Below are 19,294 nucleotides of genomic sequence, written 5' to 3'. Positions count from 1 at the left end.
TTACCAATCCTACATTAATCTCTATCTCAGAGCTATTTTTATTACGCTTATATCAGTTAGAAATGTATCTGTCTATGTAATGGAAAATTTAATGTAATTTTCAATAACATCAAGGCGTCCGATATAACTTCAAGATTTGCAAACGTATGAGAAGTCATTGACGTTATAAACATTGCTTTGCCTTAATATTCTGAAAATTTTTTGAAGTCGTCGTGGCCTAACGTATGAGACGTCCGGTGCACTCGTGTTGAGCGATGCACCGATGTTCGAAACTCAGGCGGATACCAATTTTTCTAATGAAATACGTACTCAACAAATGTTCACGATTGAATTTCCACGGTGAAGGAATAACATCGTGTAATAAAAATCAAACCCGCAAAATTATAATTTGCGTAATTACTGGTGGTAGGACCTCTTGTGAGTCAGCGCGGGTGGGTACCACCGCCCTGCCTGTTTCTGCCGTGAAGCAGTAATGCGTTTCGGTTTGAAGGGTGGGGCAGCCGTTGTAACTATACTGAGACCTTAGAACTTATATCTCAAGGTGGGTGGCACATTTACGTTGTGGATGTCTATGGGCTCCAGTAACCACTTAACACCAGGTAGGCTGTGAGTTCGTCCACCCACCCCAAAGCAAAAAAAAAAAAGATCAATATGATAGAAAATTAAACAGAGTTTTTGTTTGGCTTGCTATATAAGTTCGTTTTTTAATCCAAATTATAATGCCGCATTTCTCAATAGCAATCAGCAAATTGACGAAATAGAATAGATTTAATGATACTTCTTGCTGCAAAATGCTCAGTGTATGTGCGGATTCACAATACGTACTACTACTACCACCAGTAAAAACCGTGTGTGTATTTTGATTTCCTTTTATTATTAAACTACCTATTCCTAGTAGCCTGGAGAGGTTACGCTTAGCTTCACCGAACGTGCTAGCGAATTCATGGGGCTCCGATTTTTTCCCCCTACCTATTCGCTGGAAGCCTAAGAAGCTATTTCAATTTTACGCGGACCTGTAGGTGAGCTCACGGGCTCAACCTGAGAGAATTTGCTAACACTAGCCTTAACAAGAGCAGTGCTTCGCTGAATCTACCATTGGATCGAAATCGGGACCCATTGAAAAGATCCGGCGAGAAACTCAGCGGGCTGTGTCTATGGGTTCATTTACTCGTCCAACTATTTTCTCTCACTCACATCTTAACACACTATTTCACACTATTTCTATGCGCTCCGTTCTTACCAATCCTACATTACTGTACTTGTTTTTGGATTCCGCATTCAACGAGCTAATTTATCGCAATCATGATTTTAATGTTTAACGGTAGCTAACATAGAACAGGAGATATTAGAGATGGATGTCTGAATCGAGCTAGTTACATTTTCAACATAAGTTATATCAGGTGTCACCACTGATTCACCGATATATCAGGTGACTTAGTGGTTGCGTGTGTGTGGTACTTTAAGCTTACCTATATGGGAGTCAAATTTGATTGGAGTTTCGAGTTCTAAAATAGCCAAATCGTTTTCGAAGGTCGCAGGATCGTATTGCCTGTGCACGATGACGCGACGCACGTTGCGAGTGACCGGAATCTTTGGCTCCTTGTCACCTGATATATCGTTCTCCCCGAAAACGGCTACTAGAGAAGCCAAGAATCTGGAATACAACAAGGGACTCTAGTTCAAAGTTTGGTCATTAAGTTAATTCCATGGTTGATCTGGATTTTATGTCATTTTGAGCGAGACTGAGATAGTTTGAGGCAAATGAATCTATTCAAACTACAATAAAACAAGATCAGAAATTCTAATTCAGACCATTTATTATGAAAGTGTCCTTATTTTTATAAGACTTCTTTGCATTAAATTCAACAACTGCCTCGTATATGACGGATTTTTTCAGTAAATGGAACATACCCAGGTTGACAATGGGCAGCCGTGGTCACGAATCTGCTGGTAATCAAGACACCGCCGCATTTGTTCTTCACGAACAGTCCAAGCCATGTAGCTTCTCTGACCAGGACCTGCCAAGGCCAGTCTCCGAAGTGCGCGTTCTTCCCGCCGACGATACGACCAGATTTCGATAGTGGTCTAACACCGCAGACTGAAATGAATTATTTATTTTGATGTAAATATCGGTAATGCATGTCCGTCTGGTGGAAGCGAAAGATGGTGATGAGCCAAAGTGAAAAAGACCGATATACCGTCAAACTTTCATTTATATACAGTAAAATTTGAGCTTCAACCTCATCTTGAACTGGATAAGGACATCCGCGTTGAGAAACTTGTGATTTATGGCAGCGATTAACATGAAGGAAAAAAATTATTGATAATAAGGACGACGGATTTTAAACCCAAATAAGTAAATTCCCTGAGGGAGTTTTGGAAACAAATATAGAGATTAATAATTAAACTAGAAAATGCTCGATTTCGGTGCCAAAGTTAATTTGTTTTGGAACTGCGAACTTACGATTCTTGTCATTGTAATCCACGACTTGATCGGCGACGTTTTCAATAGTGACGTCATCGTAGTCGACGGTTGATGTCGGCGCGACCGTGGTAGTCGCTTTCTTGGTGGGTTTGGTTTTTTTGGTTGTCGTGACCTGGAATATGGTGTAGTAAAGGCCGGCGTACAAGTTATGTGTGAAAGGATTGAAAAATAATAAAACTTTTTAAGCTATTGCATAGATTTTATCGCGGTCTTTGAGCGCGGCGACTGAATCAAGAAATTCCGTAACGAAAATAACCTGACACCCCCACTACGCCTACTATGTAGCTCGCGTTCAACACATTCACACGTTGCGCTTGTGTAGTGTTCGTGACTAAGCGCGTGGCGTGACGTCACACTGCATGCGCATCATGAAAAGTCTGCCCATCTCTTTCTCGCGCGGTCTAGCTTATGAGTATGAAGGAGACAGTTATTTTTGCTTAAATGGGTGGACGAACTCACCGGCCCACCTGGTGTTAAGTAGTTACCGGAGCCCATAAACATCTACAACGTAAATTCTTCCACTCACGTCGCGACATGAGGTTTAAGGTCTCAATTTTTACAGTACATTACAATGGCTGCCCCACCCTTCATACCGAAACGCATTATTGATTCACAGCAGAAATAGGCAGGGTGGTGGTACGTACTTGTGCGGACTCACAAGACGTCCTACCACCAGTAAAAATATTAAAAATAACACGTATTATATTTTAGGTATAACACATCCATCTTTGATGCCAACTTACAGAGCACCTTGTTTATAAAATTGTATAAGGCTTGATGAAATCATTTTTGAAGTTGATTATGGATGTAATGTTTTAGCCGACTCTAAGCAGAGTCACAACTCTGAGAAACAAGCAAGGAAGAGCTTTTATGTATATGTACGTATTCATTAAATATATATTTAATATGCGAAAGCGCAATGGAAGCTAAACTAGGGGTGTAGCTTGCTAATTGCATTACATTGCCTGCACTCAAAAGTTTTTAAAATTGTGTAAGGAGAAGACCAAGCGACATGAGAGAAGCAGATCAAAATACTTATATAGGATTCGCGCTAATTTTTTATGTCATCGAAAGCTGAAATGCTCACCTGATGGTTTGGACACATATAATATGAAGGTCTTATCTACCGTCAATGCGGTTCAAACCTCATTTACTTAAAATCGTTGTATGAGGTTGGTTTGGAATGAGTTTGGTTGGTTGGGCACTTAGCTTTATCAAATCTTTTACTTATTTAATTTGTTTTTAATGTCGATAACTTTATACTAAATGAAAGAAATGCTTTTTTTAACTTAAAGCTGTGTATTAGCATTTTTGCTGGCATACCCCCCAATTATGTACTTACCGGTTTCTTTGTTGATGCAACGGTTGTTGTGGGGGCAGCGGTGGTTGTCGTTCTCCGAGCAGCAGTTGTCAATTTAGTTGGCTTTTTAGTTGTCCGGGTAGTCGGTCGTCTTGTCGTCGGGGTCAACCTCACTGGTTTCCTAGTCGTAACCGAGGGTTTCTTGGTTGTCGCTAACGTCTTCTTCGGTTTTTGTGTGGTCGTTGTCAAATTCGGTTTTTTATCCAGAATTACTATGTCATGTAATTCCTGGAAGGTACCTTGAAGACTACCCACTATTTTACTGACGAAAATGTTCATTTTGTCCTTGAATTTCTCGTCTTCCTTCCATGTTGGCGTTGTGAAATCAATGTCATGTAATATATCTAGCTCGTTGTCGGCTAAGGAAATGCTTGTGTTGTATAAAGCGGTATTAGAGCCTGTAGCGTTGAGCATAGGGTTACGGACAGGTGGGAAGTTTATCAAATCATCCGGAGAAGTTTGCAATTCCGGTTTGTATGTAGTCGGTGATTCGGTTTCGAAGGTCGCTGTCGTAAAGACCGGTTTAGTCGCCGCCTTAACCGGGTACGGAGTTGTGTTTGGAACCGGTTTAGGTGTAATTACTATGGTGGGGGAAGATGGTTTTTCAAATGTTTGAGGCGGTTTTCCCATGTAAATGTTATTCGTCGATTCGATATGATTGTTAACTGTTATCTGACTGACTGGTTTTTTGAATGGTTCCTGAGATATCTCTACGAATTCCGGTTCTTTTTCAGGTTCAGGGGTTTGGAAGCCGTTTAGAACTATAACCGTTGGGGTTACGCTGGAAAATGAATCAGGTGCTGAAGCGTAACTTGGCATTGGAGTCGGTCTTCTGGACGGCTGAGTTCCTATGACGTAGCTGGTAGACGGTGGCCGTCTGGATGTGGTTGTGGGCTTTGTTGTAGTTGTAGTACTAAAATAAGCAAACGTTGTAACTTTATCTCCAAAGTCATTTGGATCTGTTGGATATCTATTAAAGGCATCTATAGCCTGACTAGAAGGATTCAAAGAAACGTAAGGTTTTGTAGAAGTCTTTTCATAATCTTGAATGGTATTAGCAGTTGTATACGATGGTAGTTTGTTTGTCTGTGGTCTGTTTGTGGAAATACCATTGGTCTGTGAGTATGTACTTGAGTATGAAGACGGCTTTAAGGTCACGTAATGACCTGATGTTGGGTAATGGTTTGTACTGAACGAAGCTGATGATACCGTCCCGATTGGAGTAGGAGACGATTTGGTTTCTAAGACATCTTCAATGGGAGCTCTAGTTGCATCATCATTGAAATTCGGAGTTGAATCATTAAGCATGTTAATGATTGTATTAATTGAGGTTAGTTCGGGCTTCGTTGATTCTTTCATAATAGTGGAAATCATGATATAATTTTCTGTTGTAGTTGTCGGTTTCGGTCTGAAAACCGGCTTAGAGAAAACTGGTCGGTGGGTTGATATGGTCATCGGAGAGGCAGTGCTGCTGGTCGTCGGTGACGCTGTAGGTTTTGTTTGCATCGATGACACTTGGACATTGAAGTCCGAAGGTCTGGCTACGTCGTCAACAATGCTTCCGTTGGTGTGCACTAATATAGTCTCAGGCACGCTGTGGTCTATACCGCTGTACGTGTAATCTGGCTTCGGTTTTACATAAACAAAGCTACTGTCTTTCGGTGGTGTGCTAAGTAGAGTGTTAGTTATTTGTGTCAGTCCTTCGGATAGTATTTCAGCGGAAACACTTTGCGTTTCTTCTTCCACCGGTTTAGTTGTCGTCGTTTTGTCGGCTGGTCTATAGCCCGGCGTGACTACAGGCTTGAAGCTGTTATGCCAGGCGTTTATTTGCTCGACGTCATAGTCTTCAGTGGAATCCGCGTCCGGGTAGTCTAAGTAGCTGGTCATGACGACACCGGGGCCTTTGGGTATGTGAGATTGGCTGTCGGATTTGAGCTGGCAACAAGCTCCGAATAGGAATCCGTCCATACAAGCGCCAACGACCTCTCCACCTCGTTGCCCGCATTCATGATTGAACATGCAAATGGTCCTCCCTCTGTTGTATTTGGCGACGCGGCTTGCTTTGCAGTACATAGGCGTTATCCGGTATCCGCCAAACAGTTTCCTCGAATCTGAAATAGAAAAGAGATAAACATTAAAGATTATTGGAACGAAGTTCCTTATCGCGCGTTGTGAAAGGGGGCTAGACGGAAAAAATTCTTACGAAAAGTTGTCACGACACTTTTTAGATCCGTCATTCTGACCAATCAACGTGTAGGCGCTTATCGCGTGACATTGCTCGTATCCGATTGGTCCGCGTAATGAGTACAGTTTCTCGAGATAGCGTTTCAACAATAGTAATTTAGTTCATAGTATTGTTTTTTTCTTCTTCATAATGCCGTAATTTATTATTATAACTTAAAAAAAAAAATACAATTCCTTCACTAATTAATCGAAAGGAACTTCGTTCCATCCGGGTGTCCCTTGACACCTCTGAAGTTTTTTTATTTATAATGATTATTTTACGCTTAGACGAGTGAAAATGCCCACGTGCCACTCTTAAGTAGTTACAGACCCTCATAGTGATTTGACGTCATAGTGACTCAATTTGAGTCAACTTTAACGCTATCGAGAACGTTAAAAAACTCACACTAAGCACTGATGAATAGTTATAGGCCAGACTGAATAGTGTATGCGCTAGCAACGCTCATACATCCGACATGTATATTGAAATACTCTCCATTGTAGGGCTGGTCTTAAATATATATTTTTTATTGCTTAGATGGGTTGACGAGCTCACAGCCCACCTGGTGTTAAGTGGTTACTGGAGCCCATAGACATCTACAACGTAAATGCGCCACCCACCTTGAGATATAAGTTCTAAGGTCTCAAGTATAGTTACTGGTTGTTAAGACCTTAATAACCGAAATTTCCGTATACAGTCCTTATTCGGGCTTCGTTCGAAATATATGACCCACTTTTTATGTTCGTGGCTAAAGATTTAATTATTCCCTGATCTAAACGGTACATCGGTACATAGACATTGATAAAAACGATTTTAATGTCTAGGTCGATCCAATCCAATCGAATTTAGCGGCCGTCTGGCGTGGTGGTAAGTGACATGGTCACTACTCAAGGGGGTCGCGGGTTCGAATCCCGCCAATGGAGGATATTTATATGATAAATATAAAATGTCTTTTCCAGGGTTATGGATGTATATTAAATATGTGTATGTGTATAATAAAAATCTTACATTTAATTCCGTTATCTGGTACCTGTAACACAAGTTCTTTACGATCTTAGCAAGGGACTAATTAACGTTGGGTGTGATTTAAAAAAATCGAATATCCTTTGTAAACGAAGTCGTAGTGGCCTAAAGGATAAGACGTCCGGTGCATTCGTGTGTAGCGATGCACCGGTGTTCGAATCCCGCAGGCGGGTACCAAGTTTTTTAATGAAATACGTACTCAACAAATGTTCACGATTGACATCCACGGTGAATGAATAACATCGTGTAATAAAAATCAAACCCGCAAAATTATAATTTGCGTAATCACTGGTGGTAGGACCTCTTGGGAGTCTGCACGGGTAGGTACCACCACCCCGCCTATTTCCGCCGTGAAGCAGTAATGCGTTTCGGTTCGAAGAGTGGGGCAGCCGTTGTAACTATACCGATACCTTAGAACTTATATCTCGAGGTGGATGGCGCATTTACGTTGTAGATGTCTATGGGCTCCATTAACCACTTAACATCAGGTGGGCTGTGAGCTCGTCCATCCATCTAAGCAATATATAAAAAAAAAAACCGAGATTTTGCATATTCATAGTTTCTGTATTCGCGGCATATTTTTGCGGAACATATGCCCCGCGAATCAAGAGCTTTTACTTTACTTGTAGAGACGAGGGGAGAAAACTTTTGTCAACCAGTATTTAACGAGTGCAAGTGAAAGCTCGTAAAATCATTGGAAAGCTCGAAGAAATTTCAACAAAAATATATTTTTAGTTTTTGGTTCATTGTGTTCACGGGTGAAGCTGTAGTAACGGTAAGCTGAAGTGGCAGTGGGCTGGTCACATATGTCGCAGAACCGATAACCGTCGGGGTAGACGTGTTCTGGAGTAGAGACCGCGAACTGGCAAGCGTAGTGTAGGACGCCCTCCTGCTAGATGGAGCGACGACCTGCGCAAGGCAGCTGGCAGTAACTGGATGCGTAGAACCGAAGATCGGGTTCAGTGGCGAGCTTTGGGGGAGGCCTATGTCCAGCAGTGGACTGCCGCAGGCTGATGATGATGTACACGGGTGAAAGAGCTTGCAGCGCACCTGGTTTTAAGTGGAATCGTAGACGTAAAAGCGCCATCTACCTCGCGTTTCAATTGCTTAGTAATTACGCATATTACAATTTTAACGGGTTTGATTATTATTCTGCGATATTGCTCCTTTATCGTGGATGTCATTAGTGAATGTATTTTCTAGAGATAGGTTTTTTTTATTGCTTAGATGGGTGGACGAGCTCACGGGCCACCTGGTGCTAAGTGGTTAATGCCGCCTCCACTTTGAGATACAAGTTCTAAGATCTCAAGTATAGTTACAACGGCTGACCCGCCCTTCAAACCGAAACGCATCACTGTTTCACAGCTGAAACAGGCAGGGTGGTGGTACCTATCCGTGCGGACTCACAAGAGGTCTTACCACCAGTACGTAAAGTACGTATTTCATTAGAAAATTTGGCAACTGCCTGCGGGATTCGAACACCAGTACGGTAGCATCGCTAGATACGAGTGTACTGAGCGTCTTATCCTTAAGCCAGGACGATTTTTATGGCGATAAATTGGAGAAGTATCATTTGGTTCAGATTAGCGGCGATATTTTATAGAGAAATGTGGTGGGAAGAATCTGTATTATCCAAACTACGCAGGGGGCAGTATGCAGTCTCGCGTTTCAACCGGGAATCGCTTTTTGTTATGCCCATAACAATGACAAGATAATGATGATTGCGAAAAATGATTTCTCTGACCGCCCCAAAAAGAATGACCGGTTCGTAGATTAAGAAAGCGTCCATGACGCACATGACGAAGCCATCAACTTTTCCCATAAAGATTTCATGACAGAATAGCAAGTCACTTCATACGACAGACTGTGTGTACGTGCGAAGAGAAACTTGAGAAAATGCACAATCATATTCAACTCTAGTTATGGGATAGTGAGAATGAAAATGACTCAGGTCCGTCTCATTATGACGATCAGTGTACACGGCTGCGTCACCCTGCTCCGTGTAATGACAATTTACAATTTATCTATCTATCTATATATTAATACGTGAAGCAAAAACTTTGTATCCCTTTTTACGAAAATTGCGCGGACGGAGGATTATGAAATTTTCCTCACTTATAGAGAATATAGAGAAGAAGTGCACAATGCTAATATTTTTTAAAAATAATGCATAAAAGTTACATTAAATCAATAAAGAAAACATTACACACACTACATACCATGTATTTGACGCACACACGCATGCATACTATTTATTGTCAAACTTTTGTTCTTGACGTCTGTGGTCAAATTGAGAATAGATTAAATATTGATTGTTTTTATTAAAAAAAATTATAGTGTAGCCTTGGTGAAATTTGGTTTATAGAAGTATAAAATACAATCATAATAGTGTACAAACTTACAAATCCAATTAATTATTATAGTCGAATTTCGACTACTGCGGGACCTCTAGTATATATAAAAATGAATTGCTGTTCGTTAGTCTCGCTAAAACTCGAGAACGGCTAGACCGATTTGACTAATTTTAACCTTGAATTATTTGTGGAAGTCCAGAGAAGGTTTAAAAGATAGATAAAGATGAAAATGCTCGGAATTAAATAAAAATAACAATTTTATTTTTTCTTTGACTTGTCCCACCCCCGTCGGACGAATTCCTTTTGTTTGTTTTAAGTTTATTTTATACAAAAGCTTAGGTATTTTATTTATCGATTGAGGCACTACGAAGTAAGTCTGGGTCAGCTAGTACTAATATATAAACCTACAGTGGTTGTTACGGATGTTCCTTTATAACTACTGAACCATGCATCCGATTGACTTGAAACTTGGTATCCAAATACATGTACTTAATGGATAGGCTAATATTTATATGAGTGTTGGACTCTTTACACCAGTTGCGGGGGCGTTAATGATGAGAATCTTTGTGGGGGTGAGAAATAATAATGTTAATTTTAAATCACCAGCGAACCGGACGAGTACGGCTGGTTATCTATATATTAATACGTGAACCAAAAATATTGTATCCCTTTTTACAAAAATTGCGCGGACGGAGGTGTATGAAATTTCCCACACTTTTGAGAATATAGAGAAGGCAGACAGTGCAGAATGCAATATTTTTTTAATTATGCATAAAAATACATTAAATCAAATACATAGCATATACAAAAAATACATAGCATATGTCTAACTATTACAGTTATGCTGTATTAAGTGTTCTTTTATTTAAATAAATAAAACAACGTCAAATATCGTTGAAAATTTTTTCAAGACCCGAGCGGAGCCGGAGCGGGCCGCTAGTATTATATAATTATAGTGTAGCCTTGGCAAAATTTGTGATTATAGAAGTAAAATCTTTGACAACAGAACAATAATAGTGTTAAACATATAATTTAAATTAACTAGAGGTCCCGCAGTAGTTGAAATTAGACTATAATTAATTGGAATTGTAAGTTTGTACACTATTATGATTGTATTTTATACTTCTATAATCACAAATTTCGCCAAGACTACACTATAGAAAATATTAACAAAGACAAACAATATTTAAGTAATTTATTCTCAATTTGACAACAGACGTCAAGAACAAAAGTTTGACAATAAATAGTATACATGCGTGTGTGCGTCAAATACATGGTATGTAGTGTGTGTAATGTTTTCTTTATTGATTTAATGTATCTTTTGTGCATTATTTAAAAAAAAAAATTAGCATGGTGCACTTCTTCACTATATTCTCTATAAGTGTGGAAAATTTCATACTCCTCCGCCCGCGCAATTTTCGTAAAAAGGGATACAAAGTTTTTGCCTTACGTATTAATATATAGATAATTATAGTCGAATATCGACTGCTAGACGACCACTAGTTATTTATCAATTTGTCTCATATTGTGTGTAGTTCGCTAAATATCAATCATCGGCCGGGTTTCGGTTGTTATAAATGTGAAACTGACACAGTTTCGTTCGTATAACGGTGCGGCCCGCAGGTCCTGGGATATTTCGGTTGCTAAGACGGAAATTCGCTCACGAGCGGAGCGATTAGCGTTTCGAACACAAGAAAAATGGTACACATCAGTTTAATGGAACAGATAATTCTTTTTTATTTTATTATTACTTATTACTTATTTTATTTTATTTTTAAAACGAATCAATACGATTAATTTTAATACGCTTTTATTAGCTTCAGACGTATGTATGTAACGGAATCTTTGAACGTGATTTTGAGCCCCTTCAAAACGTCGGTTTAACTCGAGATTTGGTATAATTATTAAGGACCGATGGCAATATAATATTAAAATTGAAAAATAAATGAAAAAATTGAAATTCAACTAAAAAATAAAAAATTAATAACAGTTTAAAAAAACTAATAAAATACGCTTTTATAGAAAATCCAACTAAAGAATAGAAAATAAATTTGAATTAAAAATAGTGTAAGAAAAAATGATTTTATTGTAAAACAGCGTGGGGTGCATGGTATCAGTAGTTATAAATATTTTATGAACAGATATGAGTAGAAGGGCTATTTTGATAATATCCTAAAAAGCACTCCACGCTTTTTTACAATTAAATCATTTTTTCTTACACTGTCCTGCATAACCATTTATATGAAGTATATAAATTACATTTAAGATAACGTGATATTTACATGCAGCGGTGGCTATCATTTAATAGAAGAAAGAGAACCTTCAAAAGCCTGAATCGCGACAACGACTTCTACAAGATAAGTTAGCGAATTACCTCAGCGGAATACCTTCACTATGTCCTTGGTCCTTAAACTCATTGGGGTACATACACGCGAATCGACTACTTACAATTATGGCCATATACTCGTCAACAACGAAAAATTCATTCACATTTTTTAAAATCAAAATTAAAATATTATATTAAAACTAGCTGTACCCGCCCGCTTCGCTGGACATTTAAAATTAACATTATTATTTCTCACCCCCACAAAGATTCTCATCATTAATGCCCCCGCAACTGGTGTAAAAAGTCCAACAGTCATATAAATATTAGCCTATCCATTAAGTACATATATTTTCTACATGGATACCAAGTTTCAAGTTAATCGGTTGCATGGTTCAGTAGTTATAACGGAACATCCGTAAAAACCACTGTAGGTTTACTTATATTCATCCTACCTCTCTACATTATTTTCTTTAAATTAGTTTAAATTTTATTGCGTTGTACAATTAATAGTTTATCTGCATTTTTTTTTGGTGACGTTGCTTAATTTTGATTCTAGGTCTATTAAAATCATTTCAATCCTACAGTTAGATACGTTAAAATAGTAAAGTAAAATAGTAAGTTAAAATAATTTTTTTTCAGGTATTTCAACTTTAAATGAGTCTACTGTAAAGCTCACGCATTGTCGCTTAGTCACGTTTGCCTTTCAAGCGTCGATATATAGATTATCTGATAAATAAATGAATCATTATTATTATTAAGAGGTTCGATAATGATTAATGATGATTAGCACGAAATAATCGTATGCATTCCGGAAACGAATCGAAGTGTGCCAAGAACGGACCGTGTCAGCAACACGATCCGAATCGGTAATCGTCGTTAATGAACTCGATATGTGAACTTTCCAAAAGAAATTCATCGGTTTTTTTTTTAATTCTGCACACTATTTTAATTTATTTTATTTATTTCATTTACTTCTGATTTTGCATCCATATTACACTCATTAACATTTCTTTTATTACTAGAATTAAATAAAAATAATAACTACAATCTCGGACTAAAACAAAAGCAATAATAATAATAATTAAAACAAAAAAATCAAATAATAATAATAAAACAAAAAAATTGTTTTTTTATTTTTTATTGATCGACTTGAAAAGTTTGCTTTCTTTAAGTTTCTGTTTTGCGGATTAAAAAATTTAAACTAATTTTACTGTTTAATCTGGTTTATAATATATTTTTTTATTATATTTTTATTTTTTATTTTTATATTTTTATATTTATATTTTTTATATTAAAAAATATCTTTATCATTCAAAATTACCTTTTAATACGATTTTAATAAATAATTTTCAAATTTTTTCTTTCATATCAAAATATTGAAAGACCGTAGGTAATATTCAAATGTAACCGTATAAGAACGACCACTGAAGCTGTAAAGTCGAATACTTTAACATCGGGAATAATATTTTCGTAATAAATTCCGTAATAAAAACGCGGGATTGAACCGTAAAAGTAGTTTTATTAAACCTTTTTTTTAATGCTGGGGTATCCGTTTTCTGATATCCGGTCGAGGGGGATGACAGACTGGGTTCAATCGGACTCCAGCGTGTTTCCAGAGAAGAAAAGGGAGAAGAAGAAGATCGATCTCTTCTTCTTTCTATTCCTCCTAGGAGACTACGCCTTGAGAAAGGCGCACGAAGAGCGCGGCGTGAGCTACGCAAGACCCACCCCGCAGTTAAATTTAATGCCCACGATTCCCGAAAACCGAAGAAAATCCCTTATTCTCTTCTCTTTCCTTTATAGTAGAGTCTCGACAGTAGAGTGATAGCGTCATTACGGATCCTCCCGATCCACTAACAGTGCTTTTAGGTACCTCAAGCACCGGTCACCGTCCTCGTCGAACCCGTCGCTTGCGACGAAGGGCTCGACGAGTAAATTAACCCACAGACACAGCCCACTGAGTTTCTCGCCGAATTTTCTCAGTGGGTCGCGATTCTGATCCAGTAGTAGATTCATTCGCGAAGCAACTGCTCTTGAGTTGATAGGTCTCCTTCGGAGGCGCTCGGGCAGCTGGCTTTACCCCTCCTGGCTGAGCCTTTGCTCGCCGAGCCGAGAAACTCAGCGGGCTGATGCATGGCTTAGGTTGCATGTCGAACTCTTTGGCGAGTTCCACGAGCACGGTTAACCATAACAAACCGTATCAGAACAATAAAAGTATAGCTGATAAAAAACGTTGCATCAGCGAGTTGCAATGATAACAGAGCTAATAGAGCAAGTTGATTAGCCAAAATAAATTATTATTATCGTTAGCATAACAAAAATAGAGTTAATGTCGATTGAGGTTTCTTCAATGCCGTTTTTTGTTATAGGGTTTGTTTTTTTTGGTCAGGAGGAAATCGCCGGACTTCCGCCCTTCACAGGGGATGGCGGGCGGAGTATGTTGGAGTCGAACCGACTAAAACCTCCTGTCGCTCAACAACCAACATCCAAACCTCGCATGAGACAGAACTCATGTAAAGGCAAAGGGGGGAAAGCGAAGCGTTTAGTGCGGAGCACATCTCTCCTATTACCCTCCACCTCGGGACGCCGGACTGGCGGTCGTCGGCGCCACGACCACCAGCCCTCTCGGTCGGCAGGCTATCCGAAGCCCGCCTAGATGGTGCCGGTTAGAATGAGTTTGCTCTAAGGGTGGGCGATGTGGAGCTTTGTCGTTTCGTTAGTAGCATCCCTACGCTTATTATTGTTCCTTTGTTTATGTTTTATCTGTTGATTTATTGGAACTGGTGGTAGGACCTCTTGTGAGTACTGGTGGTAGGACCTCTTGTGAGTCCGCGCGGGTGGGTACCACCACCCTGCCTATTTCTGCCGTTAAGCAGTAATGCGTTTCGGTTTGAAGGGTGGGGCAGCCGTCGTTACTATAAATGAGACCTTAGAACTTGTATCTCAAGGTGGGTGGCGCATTTACGTGGCGGATGTCTATGGGCTGGGAAAAAAAAAAAAAACATATATGATGTGGTTTTATATTATATTTAACTGTAATAAGTATATTTATTGTAAGTTATAACACATACATCTTCACATTTTCATTGATAATGTATTATCAATAGTACACCGCAACATACCTGCTGTATCTCTTTATCTTTTCCAGAATTTCTATAATTAAAACGTTTGTCTGGAAGAGATCGCTTTTAGTGATAAAACCGCCTATTGTATCTACTTGTTTACTGTTTTATTTATTTATTTATATAATAACCGTAACTAAACGGGGTCTTGTTACACTAAGTAGTGGTCCCGCAGTAGTCGAAATTCGACTATAATTAATTGAAATTGTAAGTTTGTACACTATTATGATTGTATTTTATACTTCTATAATCACAAATTTCCCCAAGACTACACTATAAAAAATATTAATAAAGACAAACAATATTTAATCTATTCTCAATTTGACAACAGACGTCAAGAACAATAGTTTGACAATAAATAGTATGCATGCGTGTGTGCGTCAAATACATGGTATGTAGTATGTGTAATGTTTTCTTTATTGATTTAATGTATCTTTTATGCATTATTTAAAAAAAATATGAGCATTGTGCACTTCTTCTCTATATTCTCTATAAGTGTGGAAAATTTCATACTCCTCCGTCCGCGCAATTTCCGTAAAAAGGGATACAAAGTTTTTGCTTCACGTATTAATATAAAAATAAATATACAAAATAGGAATTTTAATTTAAGAGTTTGTCTGCATTTTGTATATCTGCCGGTTTTAAATGCGGGTTAATCTTTGTTACTACGTTCGAGGGATCTACATACATTGAATTTTGAATATTTATTTATTTATTTATTTATTTATGTACACACAGAAAACAAGACACAGTACAGAGTAATAGGAAAATTATGTACAAAGGCACTGCTTATTTCTTTGAGAAATCTTTATTTATTAATTAATTTATTATTTATTAATCTTTAATTATATTTAATGAATTTTACTGGTGGTAAGGGCTTCTTGTGAGCCTGCATGGACGGTACCGCTATCCTGCCTATTTCTGCCGTGAAGCTGTAATGCGTGACACGAATGACAGTAATGCGTTTCCGTTTCAAGAGTGAGCAGCCGTTTTACTGTAAAACCTTAGATTTGGAACTCATGTCTCGACTTGGATGGCGGCATTCCCTTTGTTGATGTCTACGGACTCCAATAATCCCTTAACACCAAGTAAGCCGCCCACCTATTTCTGCCGTGAAGCAGTAATGCGTTTCCGTTTGAAGGGCGGGGCAGCCGTTGTAACTATACTTGAGACCATAGAACTTATATCTCAAGGTGGGTGGCGCATTTACGATGTAGATGTCTATGGGCTCCAGTAACCACTTAACACCAGGTGGGCTGTGAGCTCGTCCATCCATCTAAGCTATAAAAAAAAGGTCGCCCATCGTCGAAGCGACAACAAAAACACATGTATTTCTTTATACGGTTTTCACCACGGAATAGATAAATAAGGTTGGAAAGGCCTTTGCTCTAATTTTGTATTAGAACCAGTGTCGCCGCTTCATCCCCACTATTTTAATTTCTACACATACACACACTGTGATTACAAGTATTTCGCACACAACAAAAACACCCACACATAAATCTCAGGACAGATATTCGTTCGCAACTAGCACAAAACACCCGTAGGCATACACACTCACACACGCAAAAAGGCAATAAAAATGTTCATACACGCTAGTGCTTGATAAAATCGATATTCTTTATCGATAAATTATCTGATGAATGAATGGAGAAAATGAAACATGAAATAAATATTGAAAAAAAAAACTATTTTACTTTTATTAATTACAAATAGTCACTGTCGCTGGAATAAAACGTATTTGTTAAGCAGTTGGCGCTTGCTATTAATTGCGAATGAATTTTTCAAAACTAAGTGTATTCTGATTTTTTTTATGATAAAATCATTTTCAGTAAAATGTTTAGAGCAAATAGTACTCGTCTTTGTCTCCAGTTTCCTCTACCTGTCACGTCAATCCATTGTTCCCTGGCGTTAGGTTCTTTAGGAAACCTAAAATTTTTAATTTACTGCATAAGTCAAATAGCATTTTACTTAGATTTTAATACGTCTTAGACAATATAGTAAATACCCGTAAATTAGAGGTCTACATGTCCCTTTATATTATACCTTCACTTTAATTCAATGATAATAATTCAATAATAATAATACATATTTATTTTACTCAAAATACGTCTCACTAAGAATATACTAGGTATCATTAATTAAATATAAAATAATGCAAAAATTATCCATGTCAAATGTAAATATAGTCGAGAATTCTGTCGATGATTTTATTTCACCTCATGGTCACCTCACTATCGACAAACTGCACGGCCAATCAGGGCAAAGGCCGAAATTTCAAAGATTGAAGTGTAGAGAACGCAATGCATGTAGTACATTGGAAGCTGACTTGGTCATTGCGTTCATTGGGCGAGCACACATCGCGCAATGTATGCTATTTATAACTTGCTGCAATAATATTGTTAATGTTTGGAATTTCATAATGCTCAGTATATTTTTATGTTTTAGACAAATAATATTGTAATTAAATGGTGATTTCGACTTACCGATCGAAAGATATACCTCCTCGCTCTATACTTGAGGTCTGATTTTTTGTTTTACAAGTTATAATTGCACAACACGGCACTATAAAGCGGAGATCTGTTCGCCAAGTAGTCCGAAGCGCACTAAACGCGGTGAATGAAAGAATCGGTCGAGTTATGTTTGTTCTATCATAACTGTGGCACGCTTGCCCCGCCTACATTACCATTCCAACCTTATTTATCTATTCCGTGGTTTTCACAAATTCCGCTGCAATGAATCATTTACACAATTATTAACCATATTCGAACTTTCTATTTCTTCAAAAAGCTGCGTTACGTCACGAACTTAAAGCTCCATTGTAATAAAATTAGTCACAGCAATAATTTTTTTTGCAAGTTATTTCTGTGGTTCTCAAAATGGTATCACTTAATGGAAATGTTTTGGAAGAATATTACTCTTTGTGGCATTTCGGTATGAGCTCTGTTGAAACTGTACTATTGAGCTCTTATGAGTAGACCCGTCTTTTAGTTTTATGTACAGTGACGCCAGAATTGTTAGTTCATCCCGCATGTAGTATTGTCGACTACAATAATTATTTATAAACCTAAAAATCTAAAATATGTTTAAAACGTCACATTGGAAAAAGAGTCAATTAAAAAAAAACACGTGTGGCACTCGGGGACTGCCGCGTTAAAGCTATTGCGTAGCATCTTTATCAACTTATGCGATTATAATTAGACAATAATAATTTAATATTAAAACAATAATAAAATAAGACCACGCTATATTTATAAACATTAAAAAAAGCAAAACATTAACTGTCCCCTTCACACTCATAAGCTAGACCGCGCGAGAGAGAGATGGGCAGACTTTTCATGATGCGCATGCAGTGTGACGTCACGCCACGTGCTTATTCACAAACACTACACAAGCACAACGTGTGAAGGTGTTGAACGCGAGCTACATGGTAGGCGGAGTGCGGGGTGTTAGGTTTTATTTTCGTTACGGAATTTCTTGATTCGGTCACCGCGCTCAAAGCCCGCGATAAAAGCTATGCAATAGCTTAATAAATTACAATAGAATGTACAATTATATGTGACATATCGAATTGAAACACACTTATAGAACAAATTTAATCATCCATATTTTTTTGTTTTTTTATATCTCCAATACAAGAATATTACAAGTCGTCGTCGCCTAAAGGATAAGAAGATCGGTGTACTCGCTTCGAATCCCGCAGACAAGTACCAAAAATGTACTGTGTGATGTATTTTCTAATTTAGATTCTTCCGGATCTTCTCAGTGGGTCGCCATTCCGATTCGGCAGTAGATTCAGTGAAGCACTGCTCTTGCTAGGGCTAGTGTTAGCAAATTTTCTCAGGTTGAGCCCGTGAGCTCACCTACCGATCCGCGAGTAGTTGGAATAGTCCCCTTACGCTTTCAAGGATTAGGCAGGGGAAAAATATACATAGAAATTAAAGAATAAAATATCATTCATGTGTGAAATAGTGTTTTATATTTCCGTTTTGTATTTTAAGATTTTCAATTGTGTTTTTGGGTACTGCACACAAACACACACACACACACAAGCGAAGGAAAAGCACTAGAAAATACCGAAATTCTTTCATAGCGGTAATGGCTGCGACTATAAACAGACCTTTATTACTGGTGGTAGGATCTCTTGTGAGTCCGCGCGGGTAGGTACCACCACCCCGCCTATTTCTGCCGTGAAGCAGTGATGCGTTTCGGTTTGAAGGCTGGGGCAGCCGTTGTAACTATACTTGAGACCTTAGAACTTATACCTCAATGCTTTACGTTGTAGATGTCTATGGGTCCAGTGACCACTTACCACCAAGTGGGCTGTGAGCTCGTGCACCCATCTAAGCAATAAAAACACTTATAACTCCTATAACGATTAAACCAACTAGGCAATGTTT

The 19,294-nt window shown here is 38.3% G+C and overlaps 1 protein-coding gene and 1 long non-coding RNA gene across 2 annotated transcripts in view; both read right to left on the bottom strand.

The window, feature by feature from the left end:
- Positions 1 to 19,294, bottom strand: part of LOC101744820 (serine protease filzig) — a 40,146-nt gene that overhangs the window by 3,991 nt on the left and 16,861 nt on the right. The window contains exons 2-5 of the mRNA XM_004933212.4: positions 3,828 to 5,956; positions 2,465 to 2,597; positions 1,912 to 2,098; positions 1,470 to 1,654 (exon numbers count right to left, since the gene is read on the bottom strand). Of these exons, the coding sequence (XP_004933269.3) occupies positions 1,470 to 1,654; positions 1,912 to 2,098; positions 2,465 to 2,597; positions 3,828 to 5,956 (2,634 nt within the window). The remainder of the gene's footprint in view (positions 1 to 1,469; positions 1,655 to 1,911; positions 2,099 to 2,464; positions 2,598 to 3,827; positions 5,957 to 19,294) is intronic.
- LOC134200502 (uncharacterized) lies at positions 16,564 to 17,611 on the bottom strand. Its single transcript, XR_009975464.1, has 2 exons — positions 17,381 to 17,611; positions 16,564 to 16,823 (listed from the first exon to the last, which is right to left on the bottom strand). It is a non-coding gene; the product is annotated as an uncharacterized LOC134200502 (long non-coding RNA).

This window comes from Bombyx mori, chromosome 2, assembly GCF_030269925.1.
Source record: "Bombyx mori chromosome 2, ASM3026992v2".
NCBI lineage: Eukaryota > Metazoa > Arthropoda > Insecta > Lepidoptera > Bombycidae > Bombyx > Bombyx mori.
Note: the sequence above shows the minus strand (reverse complement) of the source record. Positions and strands in the feature narration are given on the sequence as shown.